Source organism: Manis javanica, chromosome 4 (assembly GCF_040802235.1).
Source record: "Manis javanica isolate MJ-LG chromosome 4, MJ_LKY, whole genome shotgun sequence".
NCBI classification, from domain to species: domain Eukaryota; kingdom Metazoa; phylum Chordata; class Mammalia; order Pholidota; family Manidae; genus Manis; species Manis javanica.
This window is the reverse complement of record NC_133159.1, coordinates 1,371,755-1,399,727: the sequence shown is the minus strand read 5'-3', so window position 1 is coordinate 1,399,727 and position 27,973 is coordinate 1,371,755. Positions and strand designations below refer to the sequence as shown.

The window sequence follows — 27,973 nt, the reverse complement described above, 5'->3', positions numbered from 1 at the left end:
CTGGAGAGGGGAGATCTGGGTTCTGACTGGGGCCAGCTCTGCCCAGGGCATCCCCCATCAGCAGGTCTGGTGGGATGCTTACCACTCTGAAGCACTGGGGAGCCTCTGCCCAGAAGCTCCTATCCTGCCCTCCTGCCAGGACCAACTGCCCCCTGCAGGTATAGGGTCTGAGCCTCAGAGTCCCCAGGGGCAGAAGGAGACAGCCAAGCCCCCCCAGCCCAATGTGGGTGTCTCTGGGTGTCAACCCTCTGGCATCTAGCCCCTGTGGCACCTGACAAGGCCCCCAGGACCCACCGCCATCACTGGGGTGGCCTTGTAAACCCCACCCCAATGTGGTTCTCTCGTCCAGAACTGCGCAAGCAGGACAGGATGGGGACCTTCCTTCCAGCAGTACCACCTCCCTCAGGCCCTTTGGGACTGAGGAGTCAAGGAGGAGGGAGAAGAGGATGGGGAAGCCTCCAAGGGGCATCGCCTCGGCTGGGAGCCCGGTGCCCCCTCCCCCCACACCAAACCCGGATGGAACTCGCTGATGCTAAGAAGCAGAGGTCACCGCCTCCAGGGAACCCACACGGGCATCACAGAGGAGGCGGGAAGCCAGCCGGGCTGCACTTGGACCCCCGAAGCCGCTGCTCCTGCCCCTGGGAGCCCTCCCACCCCACCTCAGCTCACCCTACTGCTAGGCCATCCTGACCCAGTCTTCTGAAACCTGCATGTGGGTGGAGACCGTTTCCAAGTGGCCTGAAGGTGAGCCGAGCCAGGGGTCTGCCCATCCGGTCACCTTTCCGCAGTGACAACACCCTCCAGGTGCTCAGCCCATTCCTGGAGGTTGGGCAGTGCATTTTATGGGTAGCGTCACTGCATGGGAGTGTGGGAGTCACCACCCCACCCCAGTTTAGTTGTCCTCCCCTAAGGACCCTGGCTCCCTGCCAGCCACAGAACCTGGCCAGCCCGTGGGTGAGTGTCCAGGGAGATACGGGCCAGGCCGCCTGCCCCTTCCCAGCATCTCCCGCGGCTGGCTCTGCCCTCAGCCCTCAACTGGAAGACTGTGTGGCTTTCTGTGATTGGAGGCTCTGGAGGTCAGCACAGAAGGAAGGGGATTCATGAGCGAGCGAATTCATTGGCTCTGATCAAAGTGAGAGAATGCGGTAATCCACAGCCACAGGCATCCACAGGGCCCCGCCGAAGTGGCTCGGTCATCGCTCGCTCAGACGCTGGTCGGTGCCTCTGGGATGGCGGGCACCAGTGCAGGGGCTGGGCACCCAGGCAGCTGGAGCCCCTGCCCCCATGGGGCTGATGGTCTGGGGGGCGACAGGCAACAGGAAGAGAAGGAAGGAGCATATTTGCCAAACTGCGCGCCTGGTGGTGAAACCAATGGGCCTGGCGCCAGGGGGGGCTGAGGCTGGCCCTGTGTAACAGGAGCCCAGGGAGGGAAGGCTTCGCAGGGAAGGTGACCGAGAGCAGGGCTCCCAGGGGTCAGGGGGCAGCAGGGATCTGGGGAGGGCCTGCCTGGGGTGGGGTGGGAAGCATGGTCAGGGCGTGAGAGAGGTGATGGCGCTGGGGAGAGTCCTGAGACCCCAGCAGGCCTGGCTTCTCCTCATGAGTTGGGTCATGTGGAGGTGATGGCCGGGGAGGTTCAGAGACCCTCTAAGACTCCCTGCGAGTCGGGACGGAACTCAGGCACATGCCCACCCAGGTGTCTTAAGACCATCTAGGTCTGCCCGGATTGGTCCGGGCACTCACCCGCCTGAAGGAAAGACCTGAGTGCAGCCCCAGGCCCCTCCCACCTCCAGCCCTGCTGGTGCAGAGGGGGGACCAGGCTCCAGCGTCAGGTGTGTGACGTGCCGGAGAGCTGCACCCGCGAAGCCCTGGAGGGCAGCCTGGTGTTCCCAGCAGGTGCCCCCTGGTGCCCAGCAGCTTTGAAGGCAGGGCTCTGACTGTGTGCTGGTAAAGGAGTACACACACACATGCATGCTCACTCACATGCGCACATGCACACCCACATACATTCACAGGAGCACATGCACACTCCGCTGCACTCCCGTGTATACACACACATACACATCCAGGCGCACACTCACAAGCACTCACACACACAAGGAAGCACACGCAGACCTCAGAGTCTGTTGCTCCAGCAGGAAAGATGGGCAGGGAGCTCAGTAGCCCAAGCCACCTCTCAGAGGGTGTCCCTGACCCAGCATCCAGGCCTGCAGCTCCAGGAGCCCCCTCGACAGGAGGGCCCAGCAGGCTGCCCTGCGCTGACCCCTCACAGGTGCATGGGGCTGGGCTTCCTGGATCCCGAGTGCCCCCCACACCATGAGCAGAGTGGACGCCGGACCACCCCCTGCCAGGGAGTGGGTGTGGAGAGACTGACCTCAGGAAGAGATTTCCACCGTGCCCAGCAGGCTAGGCTCCCCCACCACCGGGCACCCCTGGGCATCCGTGGGCTCTGGCCAGGAAGACATGGCAGGGAGGCCTGAGACACAGGTGCTGGGTCGCCTGTGAACTTGGCAATGGAGATTGAGGCTGGGCACCCCAAAACGACCCAGCACCTGCTCCCTTCCAGCCCTGGGCAGGGCCTCCGAAGCTCCACGCCGCCCCTCCCCTGCCCTGGGTGACATCAGCCCTGCCCCTAACCCTGGGGTGGCTCGGCTATGCACTTTCACAGCTAGAGAATCGGTGATGGGGAAGCCGGAAAGCCGGGTGGGGACGATGGAGATGGCCCGCTGGCAGGGACAGAAGCGCCGAGCCTTCCTGGAGCGGGTGCTGCTGCTGGTGACTGGTGCCCTGGTGACCCTGGGCCTCCTCTACGTGGACAGCAGAGGTGGGCGAGGGCGCTCCTCCTCAAGGCCTGCAACCCCAGCCGCTGCCCGCAGCCGAGCTCCCAAGAGTGTGCCAGCTGCCTGCCCCAAGAGCCAGCCTGTCAGCCGGGCAGGCGGGGTCTACACCGGCTGTGCTGCGGGCTGGAGCGCGGGACTAGACCAGCAGCGACCCGGCGGCCGCTTCCAGAAGGCCGTGCCCAGGCGAGGCTGGCTCACAGAGCCACACAGACCAGGTCCCCCGCCCGGCCGGCCCAGCAGCGGGAGCCCTCGCCGGCGCTGGGACCCTCGTCCGCGGCGCACCCGCGCCTCCGCGGCCGCCGCGCTGCCAAAGGGCCCGCGAGGAGCCCTCTCCCCGCCCGCTGAGGCCGGGCCCCGGGCCCCTGGCTTCCCAGGCAGGCTCCGCAGACGGCGGGCTGGTGGGAGGGGCCGGGCGGGGTCCCAGCCAGAAGCGGGGGACTCGCGGGCATGCCCCTGCGGCAGGCATGGGTTCTGGTGCACACGGGCCCCCGGGGCAGTGCCTCCCCCAGGATCGGACTCCGGGGTATCCGCGGAAGTGCTTCCCCGCAGTCAGCAACGGGGCGTCCCAGACCGTGTACTAGAACGTTCCCTCGCTGGACCGTGGGCCCATGGCAGGGCCAGGCTGTTTCTGTGGGCCAGAAGCAGGTGGGCGTGGGGGGCGCCTCTCCCTGGGCGGCTCCCGCCTGACCACGTGCCTGGCTGGAGCCTGCTGGCCGCTGCGGCCTCTGGCCCCGGAGTCTCCTGCTGGGGCAGGCGGACCCTACCCACTCCCTGGGCAGGGCGAGGGAAGGGTCGCCGGCTGCACGGGGCACCCCGGAGTCCAGACCCCAGGGAGCCTCTCGCTGTTCAGGGCTACCTCAGCCCTAAACCACTGAGCTAGAGCCCCCAGGGACAGGGCTGACCAGCCCCCGCCTGCTGTGGGGTGCCAGGGGGCCCGTCCCCTCCTAGGGAGCCAGCGCAGCAGGAGCCCACCCAGCAGGGGGACCGTGCCTGCCCTGCTTGCCTCGTCCTTGCGAACCCCTAAATACAAGTAGGGTCTCTCCCCGGGCTCCTCGGTCAGAACCCATGTGCCCCCACCCCCACAGCTGAGCTCAGCCTCAGGTACCTGTGGAGCTTGTGGAAGTGTTTACATGTAGTGTTATTACTTATTTCTAAGTATTTTCTTATTTCACTATAATTTTTTTCATTGATTAATGAGTTATTCAGAAATCCTTTTTTTTTAAATTTCCAGATACACAGTTTTTGTTTCCTTTTTTTATTGGTTTCAAACTTAATTGCATTGCCATCAGAAACCAGGACTTCTGTGGCATTAATTCTTGCCTGTTTGCTGAGACTTGCCTTAGGGCTAATATGCGGTCAGTTTTATATTTAAAAGCATGTGTGTGCTTGTAGAACACACCCAGTCACTACCGCTAGATGAAAGGGGAGATTCAGGTATATCTATTATCTTCTATATATTTGCTTTCTTTTCATTTTGATCTTTCAGTTATTGAAAGATATGTGTGTTAAAATCTTGCACTAGAGAACTGTCAATGTCCCTTATAGTTACGTCAAGTATGAATCTGCCTATTTTAAGGCTACATTATTATGTGAATACAAATTTAGAATTCATGTATCTTCCACTGCACCTAATTATGTGGTGATCCTTTCTATCTTTTTTTTTCAGATACTTTATTCACATTGTCTTATTTAATCTTTGCAACAGCTCAGAAAAGTATCAGTTGTTTGCTCAAATATACAGTGTTGGAAACTGGGGTCCCAAGAGGTCATTGTGTGTGCTCTAAACTGTTTTTCCTTCAAATGCCAAAGAACACTGAAGGAAGACAGTTCTTGACCATAGCCTTTTATTCATTCATCACTTATACATTCATTCATTTTTTTTTCATAGTGGAACATTTTATTAACTACTGTACATATGTTTATAATATTTTTTTTTGAGAGGGCATCTCTCATTTATCGATCAAATGGTTGTTAACAACAATAAAATTCTGTATAGGGGACCTTTCTATCTTATCAGTGCCTTTAATTCTGGTTCGTTTTAAATTCTGTTTTGTCTGATCTGACTGCGACAACTCCTCACCATTTTCTTAGTCTGCTTTTCCCATTCTTTTTCTTTGAAACTTCCTGTCTTTAGCTTTAGATGTGTCTCTTGCAGCAGCGTATGACGAGATTGGGGTCTTTGTCTTTTACCTGGAGGATTCAGCCTGTATTTGCCTTCACTGTGATCAGTGAAATGTATGCTTTTTCTATTGTGTCCTGTTGTGCTTCGATGCCTTTCTTTTCTCTTTTCTTGCCTTCTTTTGGGTTGAGCTACTATTTTTCACTCCCTTTCCCCTCACCCAGCTTTCAAGTCTAATATTTTCATCCTTTTAAAGTTATCTTAGATTTTTGTTTTCATATTTGTTAATATATATTAATATTTAAAGGCATAGATAGACAGTTTTCAGAAGATCAAATGTTTTTAGTAAAAATTACAGTGGCAAGTGCAGTCCCCTGCCTGAACTCCTATCTGCCCTGGAACTCTGCTCCTCAGAAGCAGACATGTTAATGGTCTAGGGCAGAGATCAGCAAACCATGGCCCACAGGCCATATCTGGCCCAGGGCCTGTTTTGTAAATAAAGTTTTATTGGACACAGCTGTGCCCATTCATCTATGTATTATCTGTGGAAGTTTCTACAAGAGCTGAGCTGAATAGATGAGAGTCTATCTGTGGCCCCACAAAGCCTAAAATATTTAGTATCTGGACCTTTACAGAAAAATATTGCCAACCCTGGACTGGAGTGTCCCCTTGTGTGTCTACACCTTGTCTTTGTGCCTTTATTATCAGTGTTAGGTCCTGAGGAGGCATTACAACTATATATAACAACAACACTTAAAGACATGTCCATCATGCTGTTCTTGATCATATTTAATAACAAAGTAGCATATTTTGCCACTGACCCCTCTCAATATTGTTATTGATGGCTGACCAGAGGGCAGATGTAGCCCCTCAGACCACCCAGGCACGCCCCCACCCTCCCAATACAGATACGTCCTTGCTTTTCGATAAATCCATATTCATCATGTATAACATTTCTACTGAGTCTCTTTTACAGCTGACCTGTGAAGAATAGATTACTCTACCTTTCTTTGTTATTATTTGGTTTCCTTATTATTAATAGCTACCTTGTTTAAGAGGCTTCCTTCTTTCTGTCAAATTATTTTAGGACAGGCCTGTGCTTATTCATCTCAAATAGCAACCTTGTGCTTATAAAACATATTTTAGTTAATCATGAGATGCCATAAATGCAACCTGAGTACAAGGTACGGCAGTACCTAGACCACATTTATTATTAATGACTGTAGATGGGAGTCCATTCAAAGTGACAGTTCTAAACCTTGAAATTCTTTTCCTGCCCTCTCTGATCTTTTCTCCAAAAATTCTTTAATAGTTAGAAGCTTTTAATGTTGCACAAGTCCTTACAATTGCTATCTCCTGCAAAAGGTTACAAGTGGGAATGAAAAAGTCCTCCGACCGTTTGTAAAATGAAACACAGCCCAGCACTTGCTGATACTGACTGTGTGGTCCTGGATGGCTTACCCCACCTCACCTCAGGTTCTGCTCCTTGAAGAGGAGATCTGAGATCCTATTCATCTCTGAAAGCCGGTGAATCTATAAATCTGCAAAAGAGGATAATTATTTCTCTATGTAACAGTTATTAGTTATCAGCTGTGATAATATAGTTTGAGTGTACACAAATACCAGGTGCATAATTATCTTCCCAGAATTCTATGAATTCTGGATCCAGGTGAGACTGACCAAGCCTGCTCATCATTTTTTTTAACCATTCCCAATATTCTTCATTCTTATGTAGACCCAAATTCTCACCTGCCATCATTTTCCTTCTTCCTGAAGAAATTCCTTTAACATGTGTTGCTGTACAGGTGCGGCGGAAGTGAATTCCTGCAGGTTTTCTTTGTCTGAAAAGGCTGGAGTTTTGTCTTTGCTGTTGTTACCCATCATGCACCACAGACTTGGAATTCCTCCAGCGGCGGGGCGCTTAGAACACCAGGCCCAGGGTGCCAGAGGCCTTTCCCCTCCCTGTTCCTGCTCCGCCTCAGCCTTAGCGGTGCCTGCAGGCCTTTGACACAGAGGGGCCTTCACCCCACGCCTTTGTCCCTCCACAAATGGTAGGTCGCTACCGCTCATCTCGGTGCAAGGCTCATGCTGGAGTGGGGGGACCGCAGGTGTCCTGGCCCAGGATCAGTCTTCAGCAGGCCTGCTGTGCCCGGAGCCCAGGGGTGGAACAGCCTTAGCACCTCTGCCCAGACCCCCATGTCCATCAAACTTAGCCTCACCCTGAGTTCCTGCCCCTCCCCCGTGGTAGCAGACTTCAGCCTGGGGTCAGGCTAAGATTCTTGGCCCACAAGGGCCCCCGTGGAGGATATTTACTTCTGATCCTCCAGACGGGTGGCATTTGTACCCAGTGCCTAGGGTGAGAGGACTTCCCACCCTTCCCCGGGTGGCTTAGAGCTCTTCCTCCAGACAAAAGGAGGGTCCAGGCCAGCAGGAGGAGCCTCATGCCTGCGTCTCAGCAGAAGCAGATGACCTCCTGCACGCCTGTGCCACTGAGGGGGTTCTCTCCAGTCTTCTGAGACTTGTGCCCAGTGTTTCTCGTTGGCACCTAGCAAAGGCCCAAGGAAAGAACATGTAAGTGCAAAATTCCCTTAGGTTGGGGGCCCCCAGCTGTTCCAAACTGGCAGCTAGCTCACACGTGGCCTGTGAGAATTCATCACAGTTTTGCCTGATTTCTTCTTACCCATGTGTCTGGTGACAATCTCTCACTTCTGAGTCCTCTCAAAGGGGGCGCAGCCTCGCCCCTGCTTGGAGGGGCCCGTCGCTCTCTGAAGCTGTTTCCCTGGTTGCCTTCCGACCTCAGGTCCTAGATGGGCTCCAGAAACATTGGGATTATCATGATTTTCTTGTTGTTAAGGGGGATGGCATGCTGCTGTGGCTTCTGCTGTCATAAGCAGAGCAGAACCTTAAGTTTTTATATGCATATTTAACTTAGTAAGTATTCAGCTAGCCAACACCTCCACATTTCTTCCAAATGATACAAGCATTGAAGAGAGTAATGCTTCTCTCCCCGCGCCCCACTCCCATCAGTGTGGGGAAGTACTGCGTTTCCATCTTATTTTTTATTTACTGCACCCAGGCAACAATATTTAATGCAGCCAATGTTAGTTTAGATTTTCCCACATCCTTATCAATTTCTTTGCTCATCAACTTTCTTGTATTTCAGCAGTCCTTGTGACATAATTTTTCTTCTGTCTCAAGTACATACTTCTGGAGCTTCCTATTCAGAGTGTAGCCCACGGAGCAGTGGTGCCAGCCTCTCCTGGGAGCTTCTTAGAAATTCACGGACTCAGGGCCTACCTTACAGGCTTCCCGGGTCAAGATCTGCATTTAACCCCCAAATAGTTCACCTGCACTGAAGTTTGGGAAGTGCTGACTTAGGGCAGCATTTCTCAAACCTGCTTTGATAGCAAGGCTAGCTTGGGACAGCTGCCAAAAATCCAGACTTGGGCCCTGTCTTAGTAAGCTTGGGCTATCATAACAAAACACCGTGGGCTGGATGACTTAAGTAACAGAAAATAATTTTCTCACAGTTCTGGAGGCAGGAGGTCCAAGATCAAGATACCAGCCGTTTTAGTTCTTGGCCAGAGCTCCCTCCCTGGCGTGCAGATGGCCACCCTCTCCCTGTGCCCTCACATGGTGAAGAGGGGGAGATCTGGGGTCCCTTCCCCTTCTTATAAGGGTGACAGCCCTAAAAGATCAGGGTCCATCCTATGTCCTCATTTAACCTTTATTACCTCACAGGCCCTCTTTTCAAATACAGGCACACTGGGGGTTAAGGCTTCAACATAGGCACGGGAGTCAGGGGCACAGACATTCGGCCACCACGGACTCTGCCTGGGCGGGACTGAGCGCCAGTCCCCCGAGTCTTCTTGTACTACGAGCACTATAGTTGTGCCTTGTGATCAGGCACATTCAGGGAGCACTGCTTGAAAATAATCCTTCAGTAGTAAACTCTCAGTTCTTGTTGATTTGAAAATAACTATTCAGTACTCATCCTTCAATGATAGTTCAACTGGCTAAACAAATCTGGGTTTAGTCGTTTCCATATCCTGAAGATTTAGTCCCACTGTTTTCTAACTTCCATCACCACTGTTTGGAAATCTGAAACGACGACCTACCTGTCAGTCTCTTGTCACAGTGTTTTCCTCTGAGCTGTTTTCTCTCGTCTTTGGTATTCTGTGTTTGTGTCTAGCTATGAAACTATTTCTATTTATTCTGCTTTGGACCTGTCACGATTCCCAAATCTGAGCATTAATAATATTTATTGGCTTTGGAAGATTGCAGCCACCATCTTTTTTACTATTGTGTCTCCCACCTCGCCTCTATTCCCGCTTTCAAACACTCTGACTACATATATCCTCAACTTTGCTCTCTATCACCCATGTCTCTTTGGGAAAAGTTTCTGCCTGTTTGACTTTGTCCTACATTCTGGATTATTGTCTAAAATGATTCCAATTCATTAAGCCCCTCTTCAGCTACTTAACCCATCCATTTCGGATTTTTTTTGAATTTAGTCTCAGCTACTACATCTTTTTTGTTGGTTTATTTGTTTGTATAATTTCCAATTTGGTTTATTCTCCAAACTGATTCTTTTAAAATGTTTCTTGCTCTTGTTTCCAGTTATTTTCTTTTATCTCTTTTAGTATTTCAAACATACTTGTGTTATTTTCTGTATCGGCTAGGTATTGCCGCCTAGCAAACCGTCCCAACACTCCTGAGCTTAAAGCAACAGTTGCCTGTGATGACGCCCATCTATACACTGCCTGGGGATCCACAGATCTAACTTGGGCTTGGCTGCAACCACCCGGCTCCATGTGGTTCTCATCCTCCCACAAGGGCCAGGGAGCAGGCCTGGGCGTGTCCCTAAAGTGCACAGGCCTCTTGGGGGCCTAGGCTCAAAACTAGAATCCACCTCATTCCCGTGTTTTTATGATCTTGACATTTTTTAGGACTGCTGGCCAGGTATTTTGTAGAATGTCTCTCAACTGGGATTTGTCTGATGTTTTTCTCATTAGACTGGGTTGGTTTGTCTAAAGAAAGAAGCCCACAGATCAAAGATACATGCTTTCATTGACTTTCCACTGTAGATGTTGACCCGATCACACGGCTTGAGGCAGTGTTTGTTGGGCTTCTCACTGTGGCTACCTTTCCCCTTCCCTTTCCATACTGTCCTTGAAAGGAAGTTACCAGGCGCAGTCCACACTTAAACGATCCTTAGAGGTGGAATATCTACATAAGCTATTTGGAATTATTTTATGTGGAATACATGTCTGTTTCCCCCATTTATCTATTCAATGATTTATTTATGTCACTATGGACTCATGGATTTTGATTTTATACTTTGGGTTATTATTCAATACTACATTTTTTGCTCAAATTGGTCCAGATTTGCTCATGGGGAGCTCTGTCGATTGACTTCTGTGCCCCTCCAATACACCCCCATCACTGGGCTTTGGGTTTGTTTTTTGTCTTCAGAGGTAGGGATAGCAGTTTCTTACTTTCTAGCACTAAGATGTTCCAGGCTCACTTGTGTATTTCCTGCCCCAGTTAGAATCAACCACTTTTCCAAGGATCCCCTGTTCTCTTTAGTAGGTAATGGTATTAGAAACCAAGATCTGGGTCCTGTGTGTGCTCACTGCTACTGAGCTGGTGGTGGTTCTGGCCATGCTCAGCTGACAGGGCATGGGAATATGTGTGAGTGTGCCAACCCATGTGTATATACATTATCTATAAATATTCTATATACAGCCATCTATGTCTATACTAAGCTGAACATGAGTTCATGCTGATGACTGAACCTCTAATCCATCACCATATGGATCTTTCTAGCCTCCTCTCCTTTCTTATCCATGACCTCCCACTGCAACAGTAAAAAGCCTGGGCATCTGCTATCATTTGCTTACTTATTCGCTTCCAATATTCATGTATACTGGTTTCAGCCAGTAGTTGTGCCTAACACCGCCTGCTCGGCAGCCCTGCCCCATCCTGCCCAGCCCACCTGACCCCACCCGGCCCCATCCTGACCTGCCCCAGGTGTGCCTGTCCCCCACTCCCCCCTCACGCTGCTCTTGCCCTCAGCCATCAAAGAGACCAAGGAGATGGGCGAAATCTGCACCACCCCCGGCTGTGTGATGGCAGGTGAGCCTCCTTCCCTCCACGTCTTCCCCATTGCTGCCCAGGGGCAGGGGCTTCTGGTGAAGCTGGCACAGGCTCTGCCCAAGGCAAAGGGAGCCGCACTGGGACTGGCGGGCATACCCTGGCCCTGCTCGCTTGGGGGTGGAGAGTGGCTCTGCTCCATTCCTTCCCCTGTGGCCCCCAGAGACCACCCTTCCCCTCACAGGGAAGCCAGCCCCAGGCTCTCTGATGCACTGACACAAAGGAAAGATAGGTCACACGAACAAACGTACGCACTCAAAATTCCTCCCAGGAATTTGTCTTAAAATTGGGGGCCACACAAAGGGTTTGTTTGTGTTTATACAGAGGATCAAAGCCTAATTTGGCTACCCAGAAAACGAATTAAGATACGACATGAAGAAGAACTTCCAACATCAACATCCTCTGGAAGAGTTATTCCAGAAAATGATCATCAAAAAACTTCAGCAAAGATCCAGGCGATGCTGCAGTTGTAGCTGCATCCATCTCACCGGTTCCTGGACTTGCCACTGGAATGAAGAAGGAGATACCTAAGCTGGCCTGTGCACACAGTAAAACAACAAATTTGACTGGATCTATACTGTCGGAACTCAACCAAGAATTAGGAGAAGTGCAAGTTGCAGTGCTCCAAAATTGTGCAACTATAGACTATCTACTGTTAAAAGAACATATGGGATGTGAACAGTTCCCAAGAATGTGTTGTTTTAATTTGTCTGATTTTTCTCAGACTGTTCAAATTCAGTTAGACAACATCCATCATATTATTGATAAGTTTACACAAATGCCTAGGGTGCCTAACTGGTTTTTTTGGTTTCACTGGACATGGCTGGTAATTGTAGGTCTGCTTTTGTTATGTAACTGTATTCCTATTATGTTAATGTGTGTATGCAATTTAATTAGTTTGTTAAAACCTATAATGCTTATATTACTCTACAAGAAGTTATGTCAAAGAAATAATCAATCTTCCCATATTTTCTTCCATCTGCTACTTTTATAGCTTTTCTTCTTCCTTCCTAATTACAACCCTTTAGTAGACTTTGTGCCTCACATCGAAAATTACCAAGTATCATAATTCTTCCAAGTAGTAAAGATACCTCGAGACAAGTGCTGGGCATAGAAGCCACAGGGCATAAATCTGCAAAGAAGTAAAAAGCTAACCTTTTCAAACAATATGGCTTCTCTCTCACTTACCAACTTTACATTTCCCTGTTTGGCCCCGGAAGAGGACTGGTTAGCCAGAGACGGGTAAGATTCCTCAAGGGAGGAACAACCTAAGACAGGCACAGTTGCAGGGTGGGCCATCAGGTGAGAAACTGGGGATCCACAGAGGTGAGGCTTAGAACCTCACCCCCCCGTTTTGAGAGAAATCTTCTGCATCCGTGGATGTTTTGCTGCCCTTGTCTAGCTTGGATTAATTCTTAGGCTACAGGCACACACCTGATCATCTACGTTTGCCCTCTTACAGCACTAAATTATGTTTTCTACCTTTATCTTACATCTACCTACCACTTCAGCATTTTATTTAAAAAAAAAATTGGGGGCCACAGGCTGCTTTTTGCAGATGTGACCCCAGCATGAATAAACGCTAGTAAAAAACTCAAAAATGTGTTTTTCTGCCCATATTGGGGTCATGGGTGGCCACCCCTGGTGGTGCTTCCTGCGAGGTCCCAGCCATGTGGAACACGGATCCAGGTGGGGAGTCCGGGTGGGGAGTCCAGCCCAGCCACCTCAGCTGAGGGCATTCAGCTGGGAACCTCAGGGCCCCACTGTCCCACTTGGGTTCTGGGGGCAAAGCCATCCCCTGCAACAGGAAACACACCCCTAGTGGTCAGCAGGTGGGGGGCCCCAGGGGCAGAGTCTGGCCCTGACCCAGAGCACACAGGGGAGCCGGCAGTCCCGGCCCATCACCTCAGCCCTCATAGGCTGCCGGTGAGGGGGATCTGCAGACATGGAAACGGAGGCTTGGGGTTGTCACAGGGCTATGAGGTGTGTGGCTAACGAGCGGTGGCCGTGTACCTCGGATCCTTGCTTCCAACCTCACTGAGGCTCAGAGACAGTGGCCAACACTACGATGGGCACACAGCTGTGCCCACATGCCTGACGGCCAGTCAGGCCATCCACAGCTGGCTCTCCCTCTTCCTCTCCACCCTGGGCACAAACAGCCACCAGGATCCTCCAGAGCATGGACCCATCCAAGAAGCCATGTGGCGACTTCTACCAGTACGCACGCGGGGGCTGGCTGCAGCACCACGTGATCCCTGAGGCCAGCGCCCTCTACAGCATCTCTGACATCCTTCGAGACAAGCTGGAGGTCATCCTCAAAAGTGAGGGTGGCCTCGAACTGGGCAGGGGTAGCCCGGTCTGCCAGCCTGTGGGCCACAGTGGGGCCGGTGGGCACAGGGAGAGGCAGCACCCTGGGATAAAGGCCCAGCAGGGCAGAGGGCCCACCTCTTGCTGAGTGTGTGTGCATGGGGACCTTTGACCCGGCCCCCCGGAGCTGCCTCAGCCCCAGTCCACCTTCCTCCTCTGCCCCAGGAGTGCTGGAGAATTCCACTTCCAATGACCGGTCAGCCGTGCAGAAGGCCAAGACGCTGTACTGCTCCTGCATGGACGAGAGTGAGCAGGGCCTCCCAGGGCTGCCTCACTCCAGGACCCTCCAGCCCTGCAGCATGGCAGGGCAGAAAGGGAGCCACTCAGGGCTCAGCCCGGCCAGGCCGTGTGCTGCGCCCCTGCAGGGCCCTGGGTCCAGGCTCCACATGGGGCATGGACTTGCTGCCAGCTGCCCAGGACCCTGCTTGCACAGGCCACAGCCTATTCAGGCAGGAGGAAGCCAGTGAGGGGCCTGCCTGGGAGCCCCAGGGGAAACATGATGTGTGTGTGTGTACATTTGTATATGTGTGTATATTGTGCATGCAGATATGTGTATATATGTGCGTGCAGGTACATGTGTGTGTGCATGTCTATGCATGTGTGTGCGTATGCTGCTAAAGAAAAAATCATTCACAACAGTAGTTGAGAACTTTATCTGGGGCCACCTCAGTAGGATCAGGGCCCACTGCAGTGGGACTTGCAGTTGGGGAAGAGAGGACTCAACTCTGAATCCTGAGTGGGTCGGTGGGGGCCCACAGCCACAGTGCAGAGTGGCCACGGGTTCTGGCTGAACCAGCCTGACAGGGCCTTTGCCGGGCGCTCAGACCTCCCTGGGGCAGGTGGGGGTGAGGACCTTCAGGTATGGGCAGCATCTGGGTGAAACAGCTCAGCAGGTCCTTGAAAAACTGGATGTTCCCAGGAGGGGCCCAGATAGGCCTAGGAGAAGGCTCAGGAGCCCAGGGAATGTCTGGGAAGAAAGAATCCTTGTCAGTGTTATGTGTATATACACGTAGGTGTGTGTGTGTGTGTGTGTGTGTGTGTGTGTGTGTGTGTGTGTGTGTGTGTGTGTGTGTGTGTGTGTGTGTGTGCGTGTTTGCACGTGCTGTGGGACTTCTCAGTGCTCTGGTTCCTATTAAGAGGATTCACACACGTGGGCACTTGGGGCACCTCTAGCCTGTCTCCCCTTGAGCCCCTACTTGGGTGCTTGCAAACCCTGCCTGGGGTTTCAGCTGCTCCAGGGAAACTGGCTCCCCTTCCTGACTGCCGGGGGACAAGGCTGCCTATTTCCCTGGGGGTCTCTTAGCATGCCTGGCATCAGGACCTGGGACGGCAGGTTTGTCAGGGTGCCTCCAGGAGCTCCAGCCCACACACACTTGGGCTCATGCCCTCTGCCCCTGTGGGCTCCGAAGGCCATTCATGTGGCCTGACCAGTACCCCTGAGGTGAAGGAGACTGCCTGTGTGTCCCCAGCCTGGAACTTCTAGCCTAAGAGCCTGAATATGCAGAAGGACAATAGCCAGACCATGTGTAAAACACAACTCAGACCCACATCTGCAGCCAGGAAGCTGAGCCTCTTCGACAGGAACCTACCCAGGGACCCAAGCAATAACACCCATGACAAGCACCCCGAGACCACCAGGACTGTCAATCACTGGCAGCCTCCTGTGTTTGCCCCCACTTCCAAGCCAGGACCAGCCTCCACCAGTCATGGGGGGCTCCTCACTCCTAGTGAGGGCCCCAGCACCCCAGGCCTGCAGCCCCCATCAGGGCTCACCTGGAAGCTTCCCCCTCCCCATCCAGCCCAAGTTCCCACCCAACCCTGAGACCTGGCCAGGCCCTGCTGTGGCGCCCCCAGGCCCCCCTTTGCCTCCATCTCTGTGGCTCGGCCCACAGTGTGACAGTTGCTCCAGGCTTCCCGCCAGATCACCATGGCTCTGAAGTTGCTCGTGCCCTGTCCAGCATGGGCAGTCTTCCCTGGGGCTCCCCACCCCTTGCAGAAGGTTGGCCGCTCCGCCCAGGGCCCTGCCTGCCTGCTCCTGGCCACAGGGCCTCCCTAGGGCCGGCTCCCACAGCCCCCCACGAGGTGCACAGCTCCCAGGCCCACCCTCCCCCAGCTTTGTCCCGCGGTGGGCTGGGCTTTCGTCAGCCCCAGGCCGCTTTCACAGCTGGGTCCCTCTCTGTGTCCCCACCGGTCTGGGATTGAGGGCATCTGGGTGAGTGAACCCCTTGCCCCCTCAGGTATGATAGAGAAGAGAGGCTCTCAGCTCCTGCTAGACTTCCTCGAGCTGGTAGGAGGCTGGCCAGTGACCGGGGATGTGTGGAATGCGAGTGTAGGTAAAGCCCGAGCCCAGTGGCAGCCCCGCACAGCAGACGGGACACACTGGGCCCCTGGAGCTGAGGCCTGCAGGGCCTGCGCTGGGGAGTCGGACCAGCTGCTGGCCAGCTCCCTATCCCTGCGGCTGGGCCCCTCCAGCTCTGCAGAGGGGCACCCCCTCCAGAACCCTGGGGAGGCCCCATCTCCCAGCCCCAGGCCCCAGCCCCAGGGGCGTGTGCTCCGCTCTCTGCCCTCTGACCCACCCGCGACTTAGGATCGCCAAGGGGTTGGCAGCCCCCCACACCCATGACTGCTTTTAGGGCGCTCTGTTCCTGCGGACTGTCTGGGGAAGCACCTCCCTGTGGCCCCCAGCCCCCAAGGCCCACAGGCGCCCTCACCACTCTGAGCCGAACGGGTCCCCATGGCCCCACAGCCCCAAGCTCGGGGCACCAGGACTGCCTGTCTGACGGGCGCGGTGAGTCTGCAGCACGGGCACTGCTCCCCAGGCCCCAGGCGGGAGCTGGAGAAGCAGCTGGCCGTGATGAGCTCGCGGTTCTGTCAGCGTGTCCTCGTTGACCTCTTCGTCTGGAACGACGACCAGAACTCCAGCCGGCACATCATCTATGTATGAGCCGCACAGGGGGCGGGGGGCAGTGGTGGAGGATGGGGGTAGGCCAGGGTCCTGGGGGGCCAGGAGAAGGGGTACCAAGGTAGGCTGGGGGCTGGGGTCCAGGCGCTGGTGCCTGGCTGAAGGCACTCACACTGCAGTGGGGAGGCAGCCAGGGCTGCAGGCAGAGGGGTGAGCCCTGGCGGTGCTCCCAGGGCCCTGCCCTTGTCCATATCCATGGGCTAGGGGACTGGTGACCAAGGAGCCAGAGCCTGATCAGAGGGGTGGCCCATGTGCTGAGCTGGTGCTCAGGGTCATGTGTCTAGGTCTTTGGCGCCAGGGCTGGAAGGGTGACCCCAAAGCCGATGTGCTGCCGCCGGTCACAGGTAGACAGCTGCACCACTGTGGCCAACCCTACAGGGGCCGCCTGCTGCAGGCAGCCCCGAGGCCCTGTGCCCCTTGCTCACAGAGCAGGCTGGGCAACTGGGTGCCTGCACACGTTCTAGCACCGCCCCATTCCCACTGCGCATGGCACGGAGGGAGGGGAGAGGGCTGCTGCCTGCTCCAGCCAGGCCGTGGGGACCCTGGCTCCGTGCCCAGGTTCACATCTACGTCTGTACTTGCAGGTAGACCAGCCCACCCTGGGCATGCCGTCCCACGAGTACTATTTGAAGGATGGCACCAACTGGAAGGTGAGTCGGGGGCAGGGCCCCTGGCCCCCACTGCACCTTCCTACCCACCCCCTCCACCTTGGGCACCCTTGTCACCTCAGGGCCCTCTTGCGGCCCAGCTCCCCTGTGTGTCTGCTTGACCCCTGCCCCCACAGCTAGCCTTTGCGAGCGCCTGCACAGGTCAAGTGCACCGAGGACAGGGACAAGCTGTGACCTACATCAGGCCCAGGATCAGCTCAGCTCAGCCCGGCAGTGCCAAGGGGCACACCTGCATCCTCATCCCGCAGATGCAGGACTGCAGTGCACACCGCTGGTTCCTGCACAAGGCCTGCAGAGCGCCACCCAGCAGCCCAGCCACGAGCCCTCACTCAGTCCCCTCCTGCACTGAGAGGAGGGGCTGAGGCGAGGCAGGGGCCAGGGCCAGCCCCGGCACAGGGAGCTGAGGTATGGCAGGCCTCCCGCGGGCTGGAGGCGGGCTCTGAGCTGGCCTCCGAAGGATGGGTCCGGCCAGGAGGAAAGACAGGCGCAGCCCGGGACAGAGCTGTGGGATTGGCAGCAGGGCCAGGCGGACCAAACCAAGGAGCCCAGCACAGAGCAGAGGGGCTGGAGGCCTGGCAGGGCTTGCCGGCAGCCATGGGTCAGACCAGGCACTATGGCCCAGCTGGCCTGGGGGCACTGGCTCAGCCTGATGCCAAATAATCTGAGGAGGAGCCTGCCTGCAATGAGGAAAGCCCCTCCCGGATGGGGTGGGGTGACAAAGAAGGCAGGTCCAGGAGAAGGACACGACTTGGCCCCCAGCGGGGCGCTCACCTGCCTGGGCTCCCAGTGCTCTGGCTTCTCACTGGCACCCATTGGAGCTACCGAGTGACCCATCACTCATCCTGATGGCCACATACTAAGAGCACACAGCAGTTTGCACCCCATACGACCCCCTGTTGGACAGCTGGGTCATTTCCCATTGGGACTTTTCTGAGCAATGTTGCTGTGCTCATTTGTGAGCATGTCTTCAGTGCGTACACATGTGCACTGCTGTCAAGCGTACACCTGGGAATTAACGTGGTCAACCTAATGGACGATGCCACGCCTCCCCCAAGTCATTGTAGAGCTTGACCCCCAACAGCAGCATGAGCCGCCCGCCCTGTGCCGAAGGGGTGCATCTCCTCTCAGCCGTGCGCCTTTGTGCTGTGCGGTCTCACCCGGCAGAACGTGGCCTTCCCTGATGGCCAGCACAGCGCTGCTTCGTGCTGACTGCCAGCACTGGCCCTCCCTGAGGTGCCTCGCCGTCTGTTCTATTGGGCCACCTGCCTTCTCCACTGGCGCTTAGCCTTCTTTGTATACGCTGACCCCTTGGCCGGGTCATGTGCAGTGACTGTCCTCTCCACCAGGCAGCTGCTTCTTTACTCTAAGATGGTCCTTCTTTTCCCAAAGGTTTATAAATAGTCCTATTTATCAACTTACCAAAGACATGACAATCTTTTCTCTGTGGCTGGTGCCCTCTCCGCTCTGCTTACCAGGTCTTTGCCTGCCCCAGAGATGACTGAAAATCCACCTTGAGTTCATTACATGAGGAGCAACGTAGGGATCGCTCCATTTCTTCCCTGTGGACATCTAGGCAATCCAGTGACCCCTACTGAAGACCCCCCTAGCCACTTCTCCATGCCTTTGTTAGAATCAAGGGTGTACACATACATGTCTGTGTGTGGGCATGTGCCTTATGTGTGTGCATATGTGCATCCATGCACGTTTTGTGTGTGCATGAGTGTGCACCCATGTCTGTGTGCACCTACATGTACATTTCTTTGCCTACATGCCAACCACCCACTACTTCCAGAGCTACAGCTTTAGGATAAGTTGGGTTGTCTCACAGAGGAAGTTCGACAAGTTTGTTCTCCCAGGTCATCTTGATTATTCTTGGTCGTTGTGCTTTTGTACAAAACTCAGAGTCATCTCACCAGTTCCACAAAGCACCCTGCAGGGATTTCCACAGGGATCATTCTGGACCTAAGCACCAATCTGGGGGTGATCAACATCCTTACAATCTTTCATTACATCTATTCCTGGGTTTTTTTAATACTACTGTGAATGTGGATCATTTTGTAATTTATCTTCTTATTCTTTGATGCTCACATACAGAAATGCTGACCTTGTATAATAGCAAGTTCACTCCATGTATGTGTTCATTCTAACCCTTTATCTGTAGGTCCTCTCAGATTTTATGCACACAAATTACATCCTTTGTGAAAAATAAGTATTATTTCTTCCCTCTCGGTGAGCGCTTACTGGTCTTACTTCACTTACTCATCTCATTGAACTGGTGCAGACGTCCAGCGCGCTGCTGAAGTCAGAACACCACGGTCTTGCTCCCCTCCCGACCTCAGAAGAAAAGCTTGCAGCACCTCACCGACCATTTTGATGCAGGCTTTTCTTGCTACTGTTGCTATGAAATACCCTTCATCCAACTATGGGATTTATCCTCTATGTCTAGTCCACTAAGAGTTTTTTTATCATGAATAGATGGCAAATTGTATTAAATGCCTTTGCACATATGTTGAAACAATCATGCACTTTTCCTCCTTTATCAGTTCTCAGTGGGAATCATACCAATTTAATTCTCAAATGTTAAACCAGATTTGAATTGCTCGCGTAAATCTAATTTGTCTGCGATGTGTTACCTATTTTCTGTAGGCACGCGTGAATTCTAATCGCTGCTACTTTGCTTAGAGTCTTTGTTCCTGTGATCATAAAGGATACTTCCTTTCCTTGTAACATCCTTGTTTCGGTATTAAAATTCTTCTTGGCCTCAGAAATCAAGCTGAGAAGTTTTCTCAGGAACGCTCGGTAAGACTGGCAGTATGTCCTCCTTCAGCGTCAGGTAGTAGCCCCTAGAAAAGCCAGGTGGGCCTGGAAACGGCCATGTGGGAGCAGTTCACAGTTAAACACGCATTTTGCTACATACAAGACTTTATGTTTTCTATCTCATTTGTGGTTTTGCTGCATTGTGCTTTTCCATCATGTTTCAGTTTTCCGACATTACTGGCACAATCTCCAATCTTCCACAGTCTTCAGGCTCGGGGTGACGTCACCCACCTTTGTCCAGATTCTGACGCTCTGTGCCCATCCTCCTGAACAGGCTGCAGGGGCCTGGGTTTCTTAGAAACTGCCCAGGAACCGTGTTTACCTGTCTCTCCCCTCTTCCTCTGCACTCTCCCCTTCCCCAGGGATTTAAGTGGGCTCTCTTCACACAATCTGTGCTGTCCTCTGTCAGAATCAAGCTCCTGGCAGATGAGAAAGTGGGGGTCTGCAGCATTCCCTACCTCCAGAACCTGGAACACATCATCGGTGTCTCCTCAGCCAGGTGAGGCCCGGGACGGTCCCGAGAGGCCTTGGCCTCTGCACCTCTGCACCTCTTCTCTGGAGAGGACCCTGCAAACACTGACTCTGAGGTGTGAGGGACACAGGCAGGCCAAGTGTTAGCAACCAGGGAGTCTCCCACTGGAGGCGTCTCAAGCCTCTGACGGCAGACAGGCTGCATGTGGGGGGTAGGCCTTGAGGTTTCCTCCACTGCCTTGAACTCCCTGCTGGGGGCAGAAACTGCTGGCCAGGGATGCATAAGCCATATCCCCTCCCCAGGAAAACCCCCTGCTCAGCTGTCCCCCCTTCCCCCACCGCAGGGCCATGCAGAACTACCTGGTCTGGCGCCTGGTGCTGGATCGCATTAGTGGCCTGGGCCAGCGATTCGAGGATGCACGTGCAAACCACCGCAGGGGGAGCGACCTTTACTCTGTTTATGACGCTGGGCATCTGCGGTGGGCAGGGAGGCCTCTGTGCAGGCGACACCAGAGACTTAAGGCGAGAGTGACAGAGACATGAAGACATGGAGGATGGACTCCCAGGGAACACACCCAGCTAGGGCAGAGGTCCTGGGGCCACATGGGGGAAGGAGAAAGGTGAGGTCAGGGAGGGAGGCAGGGGCCGGCAGTGTGGGGCAGAGCTGCAGGAGGATCCCCCCTGCATGGAAGCTGCAGGGGCCTTAAGAGCAGGACCCACTTGGGTGGTCATTCTGGCTGCTGGGGGGACAGCCAGAGTCAGAGCAGGTGTCCATCCAGGTGGGGGTGGGCAGCAGAGAGGGTGCTGGCGTCTGTCAGTCAAGGTGCGGGTGGGGGTGAGGGGCCCAGAGTCAGGGCGCTCTGAGCTGCTCCGCCAGGGCAGTGGGAGGGGTGGGGAAGGGCAGTGGCTGTGCAGGGAGGGGCGGCGGGTTGGGACAGTCAGCATTCCCACCTGGCTTGTCCAGCAGGACCTCGGCCAGCATCTGGGAGGGAGCAGTGCCCCAGAGCTCCAAGGAGAAAGGGTCATACTGGCCTCTCAGGGGCCAAACACCCCAAAGCCCAGGAAGGTGTGGTGGGATGCTGGGCAGATTTGGGGCCAGGAATCCAATGGGGACACATTTCCACCTTGTGCCCCTGCATCTGTAGGGACAGGTCAGCAGGCACACCCATCACCACTTAGGCGACGGCAACACTGGGCTGGAGAGCTGGTGGCTCTCAGCCGAGCAGGACACGGTCCCAGGGCCTGCTCCTGGGTCAAGCTCGGCCTGGGCTTGGGGACGGGGTCCAGCCGAACAGCCGGCCAGGGTGGCGAGGACTGGGACAAGGAGCTTGGGGCCAAGCTTGTCCCCCCATCCCTGAGGGGAAAGACCAACTCCCAGCCTGGGTCAGGGAGCCCTCCCAGGAATGCACACTCAGTGGTCCCCACACTCACAGCCAGCATGCAAAGGGGGTCTGAGCTCCCTGTGTCCCCAAGGGCCCCTGGGCACCCTGAGGCTCAGGAAGGGGAGTGGGCGTCAGTAATGCACTGGGACAGTGAGTGTGCGGGAGCCACCGGGTGCTGTATGGCACAACGGTGGAGAAGGTGCGCTGGCCAGAGTGCGTCAACTACGTCAACAGCAACATGGAGAGTGCTGTGGGCTCCCTGTAGGTGAAGGCGGCCTTCTCCAGAGACAGCAAGAGCGCGGTGGGTGCTCTTCCCAGGCCAGCCTGTGCCGGGCCAGCACCCCTGCAGGGACAGGGGGGAGGAGCAGGTCACATCACCAACCCCTGGACAGACACTCCCTGCCAGGGGCCTGGCTGCCCCCGGCCGCAGGTGCATGTTTGGTGCCAGGGGAGCCTCAGTTGCCTGGCTCTGCTCCCAGTGGCCACCACCCTGGCCCAGCACCCTGCAGGCCCGTTTTGGAAGGGGGTACAAGGCCTACAAGTTGTGTCTCCAGGGGGCTACTCTCAGCCCCGGGGCCTCATTCCTGGCCCCCAGTTGCAGCAGCCCAAGGCTAGGATCGGGGCTTAGGCCCAGAGTCCTGCAGAGGCCACGGTGTGGGTCCCCCAGGCACAAGGGCCCTGTGCACCCCCAGGTCAGAGAGCTCGCTGACAGGGTGCGGGTGGCATTCACGGAGACTCTGGGCGAGCTAGACTGGGTGGACGAAGCGTCCAGGAAAGCGGCCCAGGAGAAGGCGGGTGGGCGGGCGCTGGGGCACTGCAGCCAGCATGGGAGGGCAGCCCCAGGGTGGGGGGCACGAGGGACCCCCTCACACCCACTTTAGAGAGGTCACTGGGGCTGGGTTGGCTCTCTAGGAAGGGCCAGTGGGCAGAGGCAGCACAGGACGCCGAGCCTGGGAGTGCCCAGGAGACCCCGGAGAGGGTCTGGGGCAAGCACGGCAGCGGGGGCAGGGCCCCTCTGGGCCCTCACAGCAGACCCATCTGTCCAGTGCCAAGGGCAGCCTTGGGCTGGGCCTGCGCGTGTCTATCCCGGCGAATCTCCCCAGAGCCAGCAAGGAGGGCCAAGCCCCGAGCCCCTTAACCCCATGGCGGGGAGGCAACGCAGATGCCCCCCTCCTCCCCAGGCCATGGGCATCTGGGAGCAGACCGGCCACCCCGACTACATTCTGGAGGAGAACAAGCACCTGGGCGAGGAGTATTCCACCATGTACCCCACTCCATCCAGGGGGCCCTCAAGAGCCCCACCTGTCCCCTCCCCACAGACCATGGGCCTGGATTACCTGGGGCACGGGGTGCTCTGTCACCAGCTCCCCATGTGCCAGGGGGGCTCCACCCCACCCTCTGCTACCCACATGGAAGCTGAGGCCAGGAGAGACACAGAGCCAGGGCTGGACCCCAGCCCCCTGCACCCCCAGAGCCCGCTGGCCCCAAGCTGCACTGCCCAGCTCGTCCTGAGGCGGCCAGGTCCCAGCCGTCCTTGACCCACCCCGGCCCCAGCCCTGGAGGACCCCTCCGCACACCAGGCAGCAATCACCCCTCCCCTGCAGCTCAACCTTTTGGAGGACCAGCACTTTGAGAACAGGCTTCAGAACCTCACAGCCAGTGGCCACTGGAGCCCCAAGAGGCTGTGGGAGAAGGCGGACCGGAACCTGTGAGTGGGGCGGGGCAGCAGGCCGGGCGCTGGGCTTCATGTGGGCCCAGACTCCGCCTGGCTATCACTGAGCTGCTGCGGCACCCACGGGCCCTCAGGTGGGCTCTGGCCCACCGGGTGCAGGGCCTGGAGGGGTGGCCCCAGAGCCGCGGGCTCCCCGTCACCAGCTCGTTCATCACACTGGATCATCAGGGCAGCTGTGGTAAATGCGTTCTACTCCCCAAACCGAAACCAGATCAGTAGGTTCACACCCCCTCCTGCGCCCCAACCCCAGAGGACATGCAACCAGCAGCCCCACCCCTCCCTCGGGGGCAGCCAGCCTGACCTCCAGAAGGGAGCAGGTACTGCCTGTCCCACTAGTAGGCCTCACCCACCAGCCCTGTGAGGGGCAGCCTGCTGTGTCCCTGAGGAAGGCGTTGGGGGGAGGCAGGGGGCAGCGAGGGCTCTCCCCAAGGCAGCCCAGAATGGTGTGGGCCTCGTCTGCTGCACACGGGATCTAGGACCTTGGGAGCCCTGTCCTTTCCTCCTGACAAGCGGGAGTGTGGCATGGGAAGTGACAGAGCCCCACACAGGCCCCTCGTGGCCCCACAGCGTTCCCTGCTGGGATCCTGCAGCCCCCTTTCTTCAGCAAGGAGCAGCCGCAGGCCCTGAGCTTCGGGGGCATCGGGATGGTGATCAGGCACGAGATCACCCACGGCTTTGATGACAATGGTAGGGGGGCTGCCTGGAGGGCCAGAGCCTCATCTCCAGGTCACACCGCCCCTCCCCTCCCTCCCCTCCACCCTCCCCTTCCACGCCCTCCCTGCTGGAGAGCATAACAGGGGACTGAGGGCAAGTCAGCAAGGGGCTTGTAGCCGTCCCTGCAACTCCTCCGTGATTCAGGTGGGCGTGTGAGGCCCAAGGCAGGGAAGGGCTTGCCAGGCGCCCTGGGGAGCTTCAGAGGCAGAGGACACAAGGGCTCCAGCCCAGTCCTGACACCGCCCTATTAACTGGCCGCCCTCTCGCCCGCTGGTGGAATGGGAACAGCCACAGGCTCCGTGTGGCTCTGGGGCAGCCAGCGTCTTCGTGGACACGCTGACCAGCACTGCCACCTCCGCTCTCAGGCGGGCCACCTGCCTGGTTCCAGCTGCAACAGGGGAGGCTGGTTTTCCCACAGGCAGCCCCATGTCCCTAGGGACCCTGTGCTCCCCTCATCCGGGGTTTAGAGAGTTTGAGCATCACAGTAAGAGTCATTAAGCGACCGTGCCTCTGGGAGCCTGGGACCCGAGACCCCGGGCCCTAGCCTTGGGATGGCGTGGAAGACCACCGAACTTCTCGCTCTCCCAGCCTGAGCCACTGTGGCAACATGCTGACCCATGTGAGCCCTACCAGGGCCTGCTTTCTGCTCACAAACTGGGGCTCCTGGTACTGGGTTCCTGGGTGCACGTGCAGGGAGGCCTGGTGCTGGGGAGCAGCTGCCTCTGCCCCCACCAGGCCAGAACTTCGACATGGACAGCAACATGCACGACTGGTGGAGCAAGCGCTCAGCCCGGCACTTCTGGAGGCAGTCAGAGTGCATGGTCTACCCCTAGGGGAACTACTCTTGGGACCTGGCAGAAAAGCAGAACGTAGGAGGCAGCACAGCCCCTGGCCCCTGGGAGTGCCAGGGAGGGGACCCAGGCTGTCCTGCCAGCCCATCTCCGACGTGCAGGTGAATGGATTCAGCACACTTGGGGAGAACATCGCAGACAGTGGAGGGGTGCGGCAGGCATACAAGGTGGGTCCAACAGGGGCCCCTGGAGGAGGTGGGAGCTCGCCCCCTAACCAAGCCGAGGCGGATCCTGAACCCTTCTCCATCGGAGCTGGGAGACAGCAGTGCCCTGGGGGAGCCTGCCTGGCCCTGGGCGGATGAGTGCCACCGAGGCTGCTCTGCCCACATTTGCCCTGGCCTCGGTTGAGAACTCCACGCTCCGGGGAAGCCACTGTCCACCTCCAAGTAAGGTAGAGATGGCCACCACACACCTTCCGGCCTCAGCTGCACTGCTGCCCTGCGAACTCAGACTGGGCTTCAGGAGCACATCCTAGGTGGGCACTGCGCAGCCAGCTGCCTGGACAGGGTGTCCCCCAGAGCCCAGCCACTCTGGGCGTTTGGATGGCCACTGAGCTGTTAAGGCAGTGAGCTGTGTCCCTGGGGGTGCTCAAAGGCCTGAGCTGCAGAAGCCGGACCCCCACCAGGGTAGGCCTAGGAGCCAGACCTCCATCCTGCCTGGGTCTGAGGACTCCCAGTCCCAGCCAGCCTGTGCGGCCCTGGAGGGAGGGTAGGCCCGTAGGCCCCAGCGTCCGCCCAGCCCAGCACCTGTTTGATGCCTGCAGGCTTACCTCAAGTGGATAGCAGAAGGCGGCAAGGAACAGCAGCTGCCAGGACTGGAACTAACCTATGACCAGCTGTTCTTCATCAGCTGCGCCCAGGTCGGGTTGCAGATCCCCTCCCACCTGCCTCCACCTGCCTCCACGCTGGCGGGAAGCTCCTTCCCTGTGCACATCTTTGGAGGGCCTCTACTATGGGGAGCTCCAGGAGCACTGTGGGCAAGCAAGCTGGACAGAGCAGAAGGGACAGGCCAGGAGGCCTTCCTGGAGGAAGAGGATGGCAGGGATTTGAAGCTGGGGATCATTCAGATGTAGCTGCAGAGTCAGGGGAGCTGGCCAGCTCCCTCCCCGACCCAAGAAGGGACAGTGGGACTGGCGGGGCTCCTTTGTGCCATCAAAAATGAGACCACTCTCCCGTCCTGCTGCCCCAGGCCCAGCCAGATCTCTTCAGGACCCCCTTCCCCCTTGACCCATCCCCAAGGCCCACCCCCTCCCCCAGTCCCGCAGCCACGCCCATGTGCCCACAGGTGTGGTGTGGATCCTACCAGCCTGAGTTCGCCATCCAGTCCATTAAGACTGATGTCCACAGTCCCCTCAAGTACAGGCAAGTGGCCCCCACCTCGCACGCCCACGCCCACCTCCTGGCACCACCCGGCTGGACGGCTCATCCCCTCCATCACCCATAGGATGCTGGGCTCACTGCAGAATCTGGCCGCCTTCTCAGATGCCTTCCATTGTGCCCCGGGCACCCCCATGCACCCACACCGGCGATGCCGCATCTGGTAGCCGAGGTCAGGTCGTCCTGCCTTCACGGAGACGGTGCAGCCGGCAGGGACCCATGTGCATCCTCCTCCTGGCCTGGAGTGCAGCCACCACCCCAGACACGGTGGTGAGCACACCCCACCAGGTGTCCCTTTGTGCCACCCTGGGTCTCAAGGCTGCCCCCTGGCACCCTGCAGACATGCTTAACTGGCTTCTACCTGCTGTCCAAAGATTGCCTTCATCAGATGTCCACGACCTTCAGGCCTGAACTAAGTAAACACTTCAGAGCAGTTGTGTGCCTTGTCTAAGAGGGCCTGGGTGGGCAGACAGGGTGGCCACACCAAGGGTGAGCGCCCAGCTCTGTCTGCCATCAGACCACCTGGCTCTGCTGCTGACTGCTGGTAGCATTGGGCAAAACAGCAGCCAGCCAATGGGAAAGGGCAAGGCTCTCTGCGGAGGGAGCGGTGCCCCCACAAGTCTCCCCAGGGGCTTGGTGCTGGGGCCACCGTAGTGACCAGGGTACCCCCAGATGCTGGCCCTGGGGCCCACGTGGGTGGGAGGGGCTGCCAACTGAGGAAGAGCTGGCTGAGCTCAGAAGGTGGGCAGAGGGGACCGGGGAGCCTCAGCCTAGAATCTGGATACCACTCTGATGGGAAGCCAGGAGGGGGCGCCGAACCACAAAGTGACACTGTCACCTGCCCTGAGTCTTTAAATAGCCAGAGAGGAGCTCTGGATCACCCGCAGGGTGAGGGTGGGGGAGGCAGGGAGGCCGGCCAGGAGGCCACTGTGGTCACCCAGGCCCCGGCCAGTGGGCATAGCAAGGGGCCGAGGTCATCTGAACCCACTCAGACCAAGAGCTCAACGGGGACGGGGCAGAGTTCTGCTCTGGGCCTCCTAGGTTTGAGGTTCCTGTTGTGCTCCTTAGGTAAGGTGTGGGGTGGGCACTGGACATGAGCTAGACTCTCCCTGACCAGGCTGCAAATGACAAGGATCCTCATTTCATGACATGAAGGCCCTTCCGGCAGAACAGCCCTCTCCCGTGGTCCACCAGGTGCCAGCAGGAAGAGTGGAAACCACACCCTCCCTGGGCCAACTGGAAACCCAGTTAGCTACCTGCGGACCCCTGGGCCCGTCCTCACACTCCTGACCCTTATGCCCCAGAGGCTTGAGGTCTCCAGGGAGGTCACCGGAGCGAGGCCACCGCCCTCAGCTCCAGGGAAAGGGCTTGTCCTGGGGGATAAGATCAGCTGGCTGGCCCGGAGCAGACCAACAGCCATTGGGGTGGGGGCTGCCAAGGGTGCAGGGCTCAGAGCCAGTGAGGAGATGCAGGGGGCAAACTGCAGTTTAATGCTCTCTGCAGCCTGCAGGTCAGGCAGAG

General features: G+C 56.6%; 1 protein-coding gene across 1 annotated transcript; it reads left to right on the top strand.

Moving 5' to 3' along the window:
* Positions 1–1,457: 1,457 nt before the first annotated feature.
* Positions 1,458–26,725, top strand: MMEL1 (membrane metalloendopeptidase like 1). Its single transcript, XM_073236223.1, is given in 21 exon segments — positions 1,458–2,887; positions 11,035–11,094; positions 13,272–13,433; positions 13,645–13,725; positions 15,717–15,812; positions 16,299–16,417; positions 17,026–17,091; positions 17,226–17,396; positions 20,289–20,425; positions 20,742–20,831; positions 21,948–22,080; positions 22,472–22,570; positions 22,961–23,037; positions 23,380–23,487; positions 23,668–23,726; positions 24,079–24,198; positions 24,961–25,094; positions 25,178–25,243; positions 25,840–25,935; positions 26,361–26,437; positions 26,520–26,725. Coding segments are annotated over 21 exon segments (2,259 nt in total). The 5' UTR covers positions 1,458–2,679; the 3' UTR covers positions 26,620–26,725.
* The last annotated feature ends 1,248 nt before the right edge of the window (positions 26,726–27,973 follow it).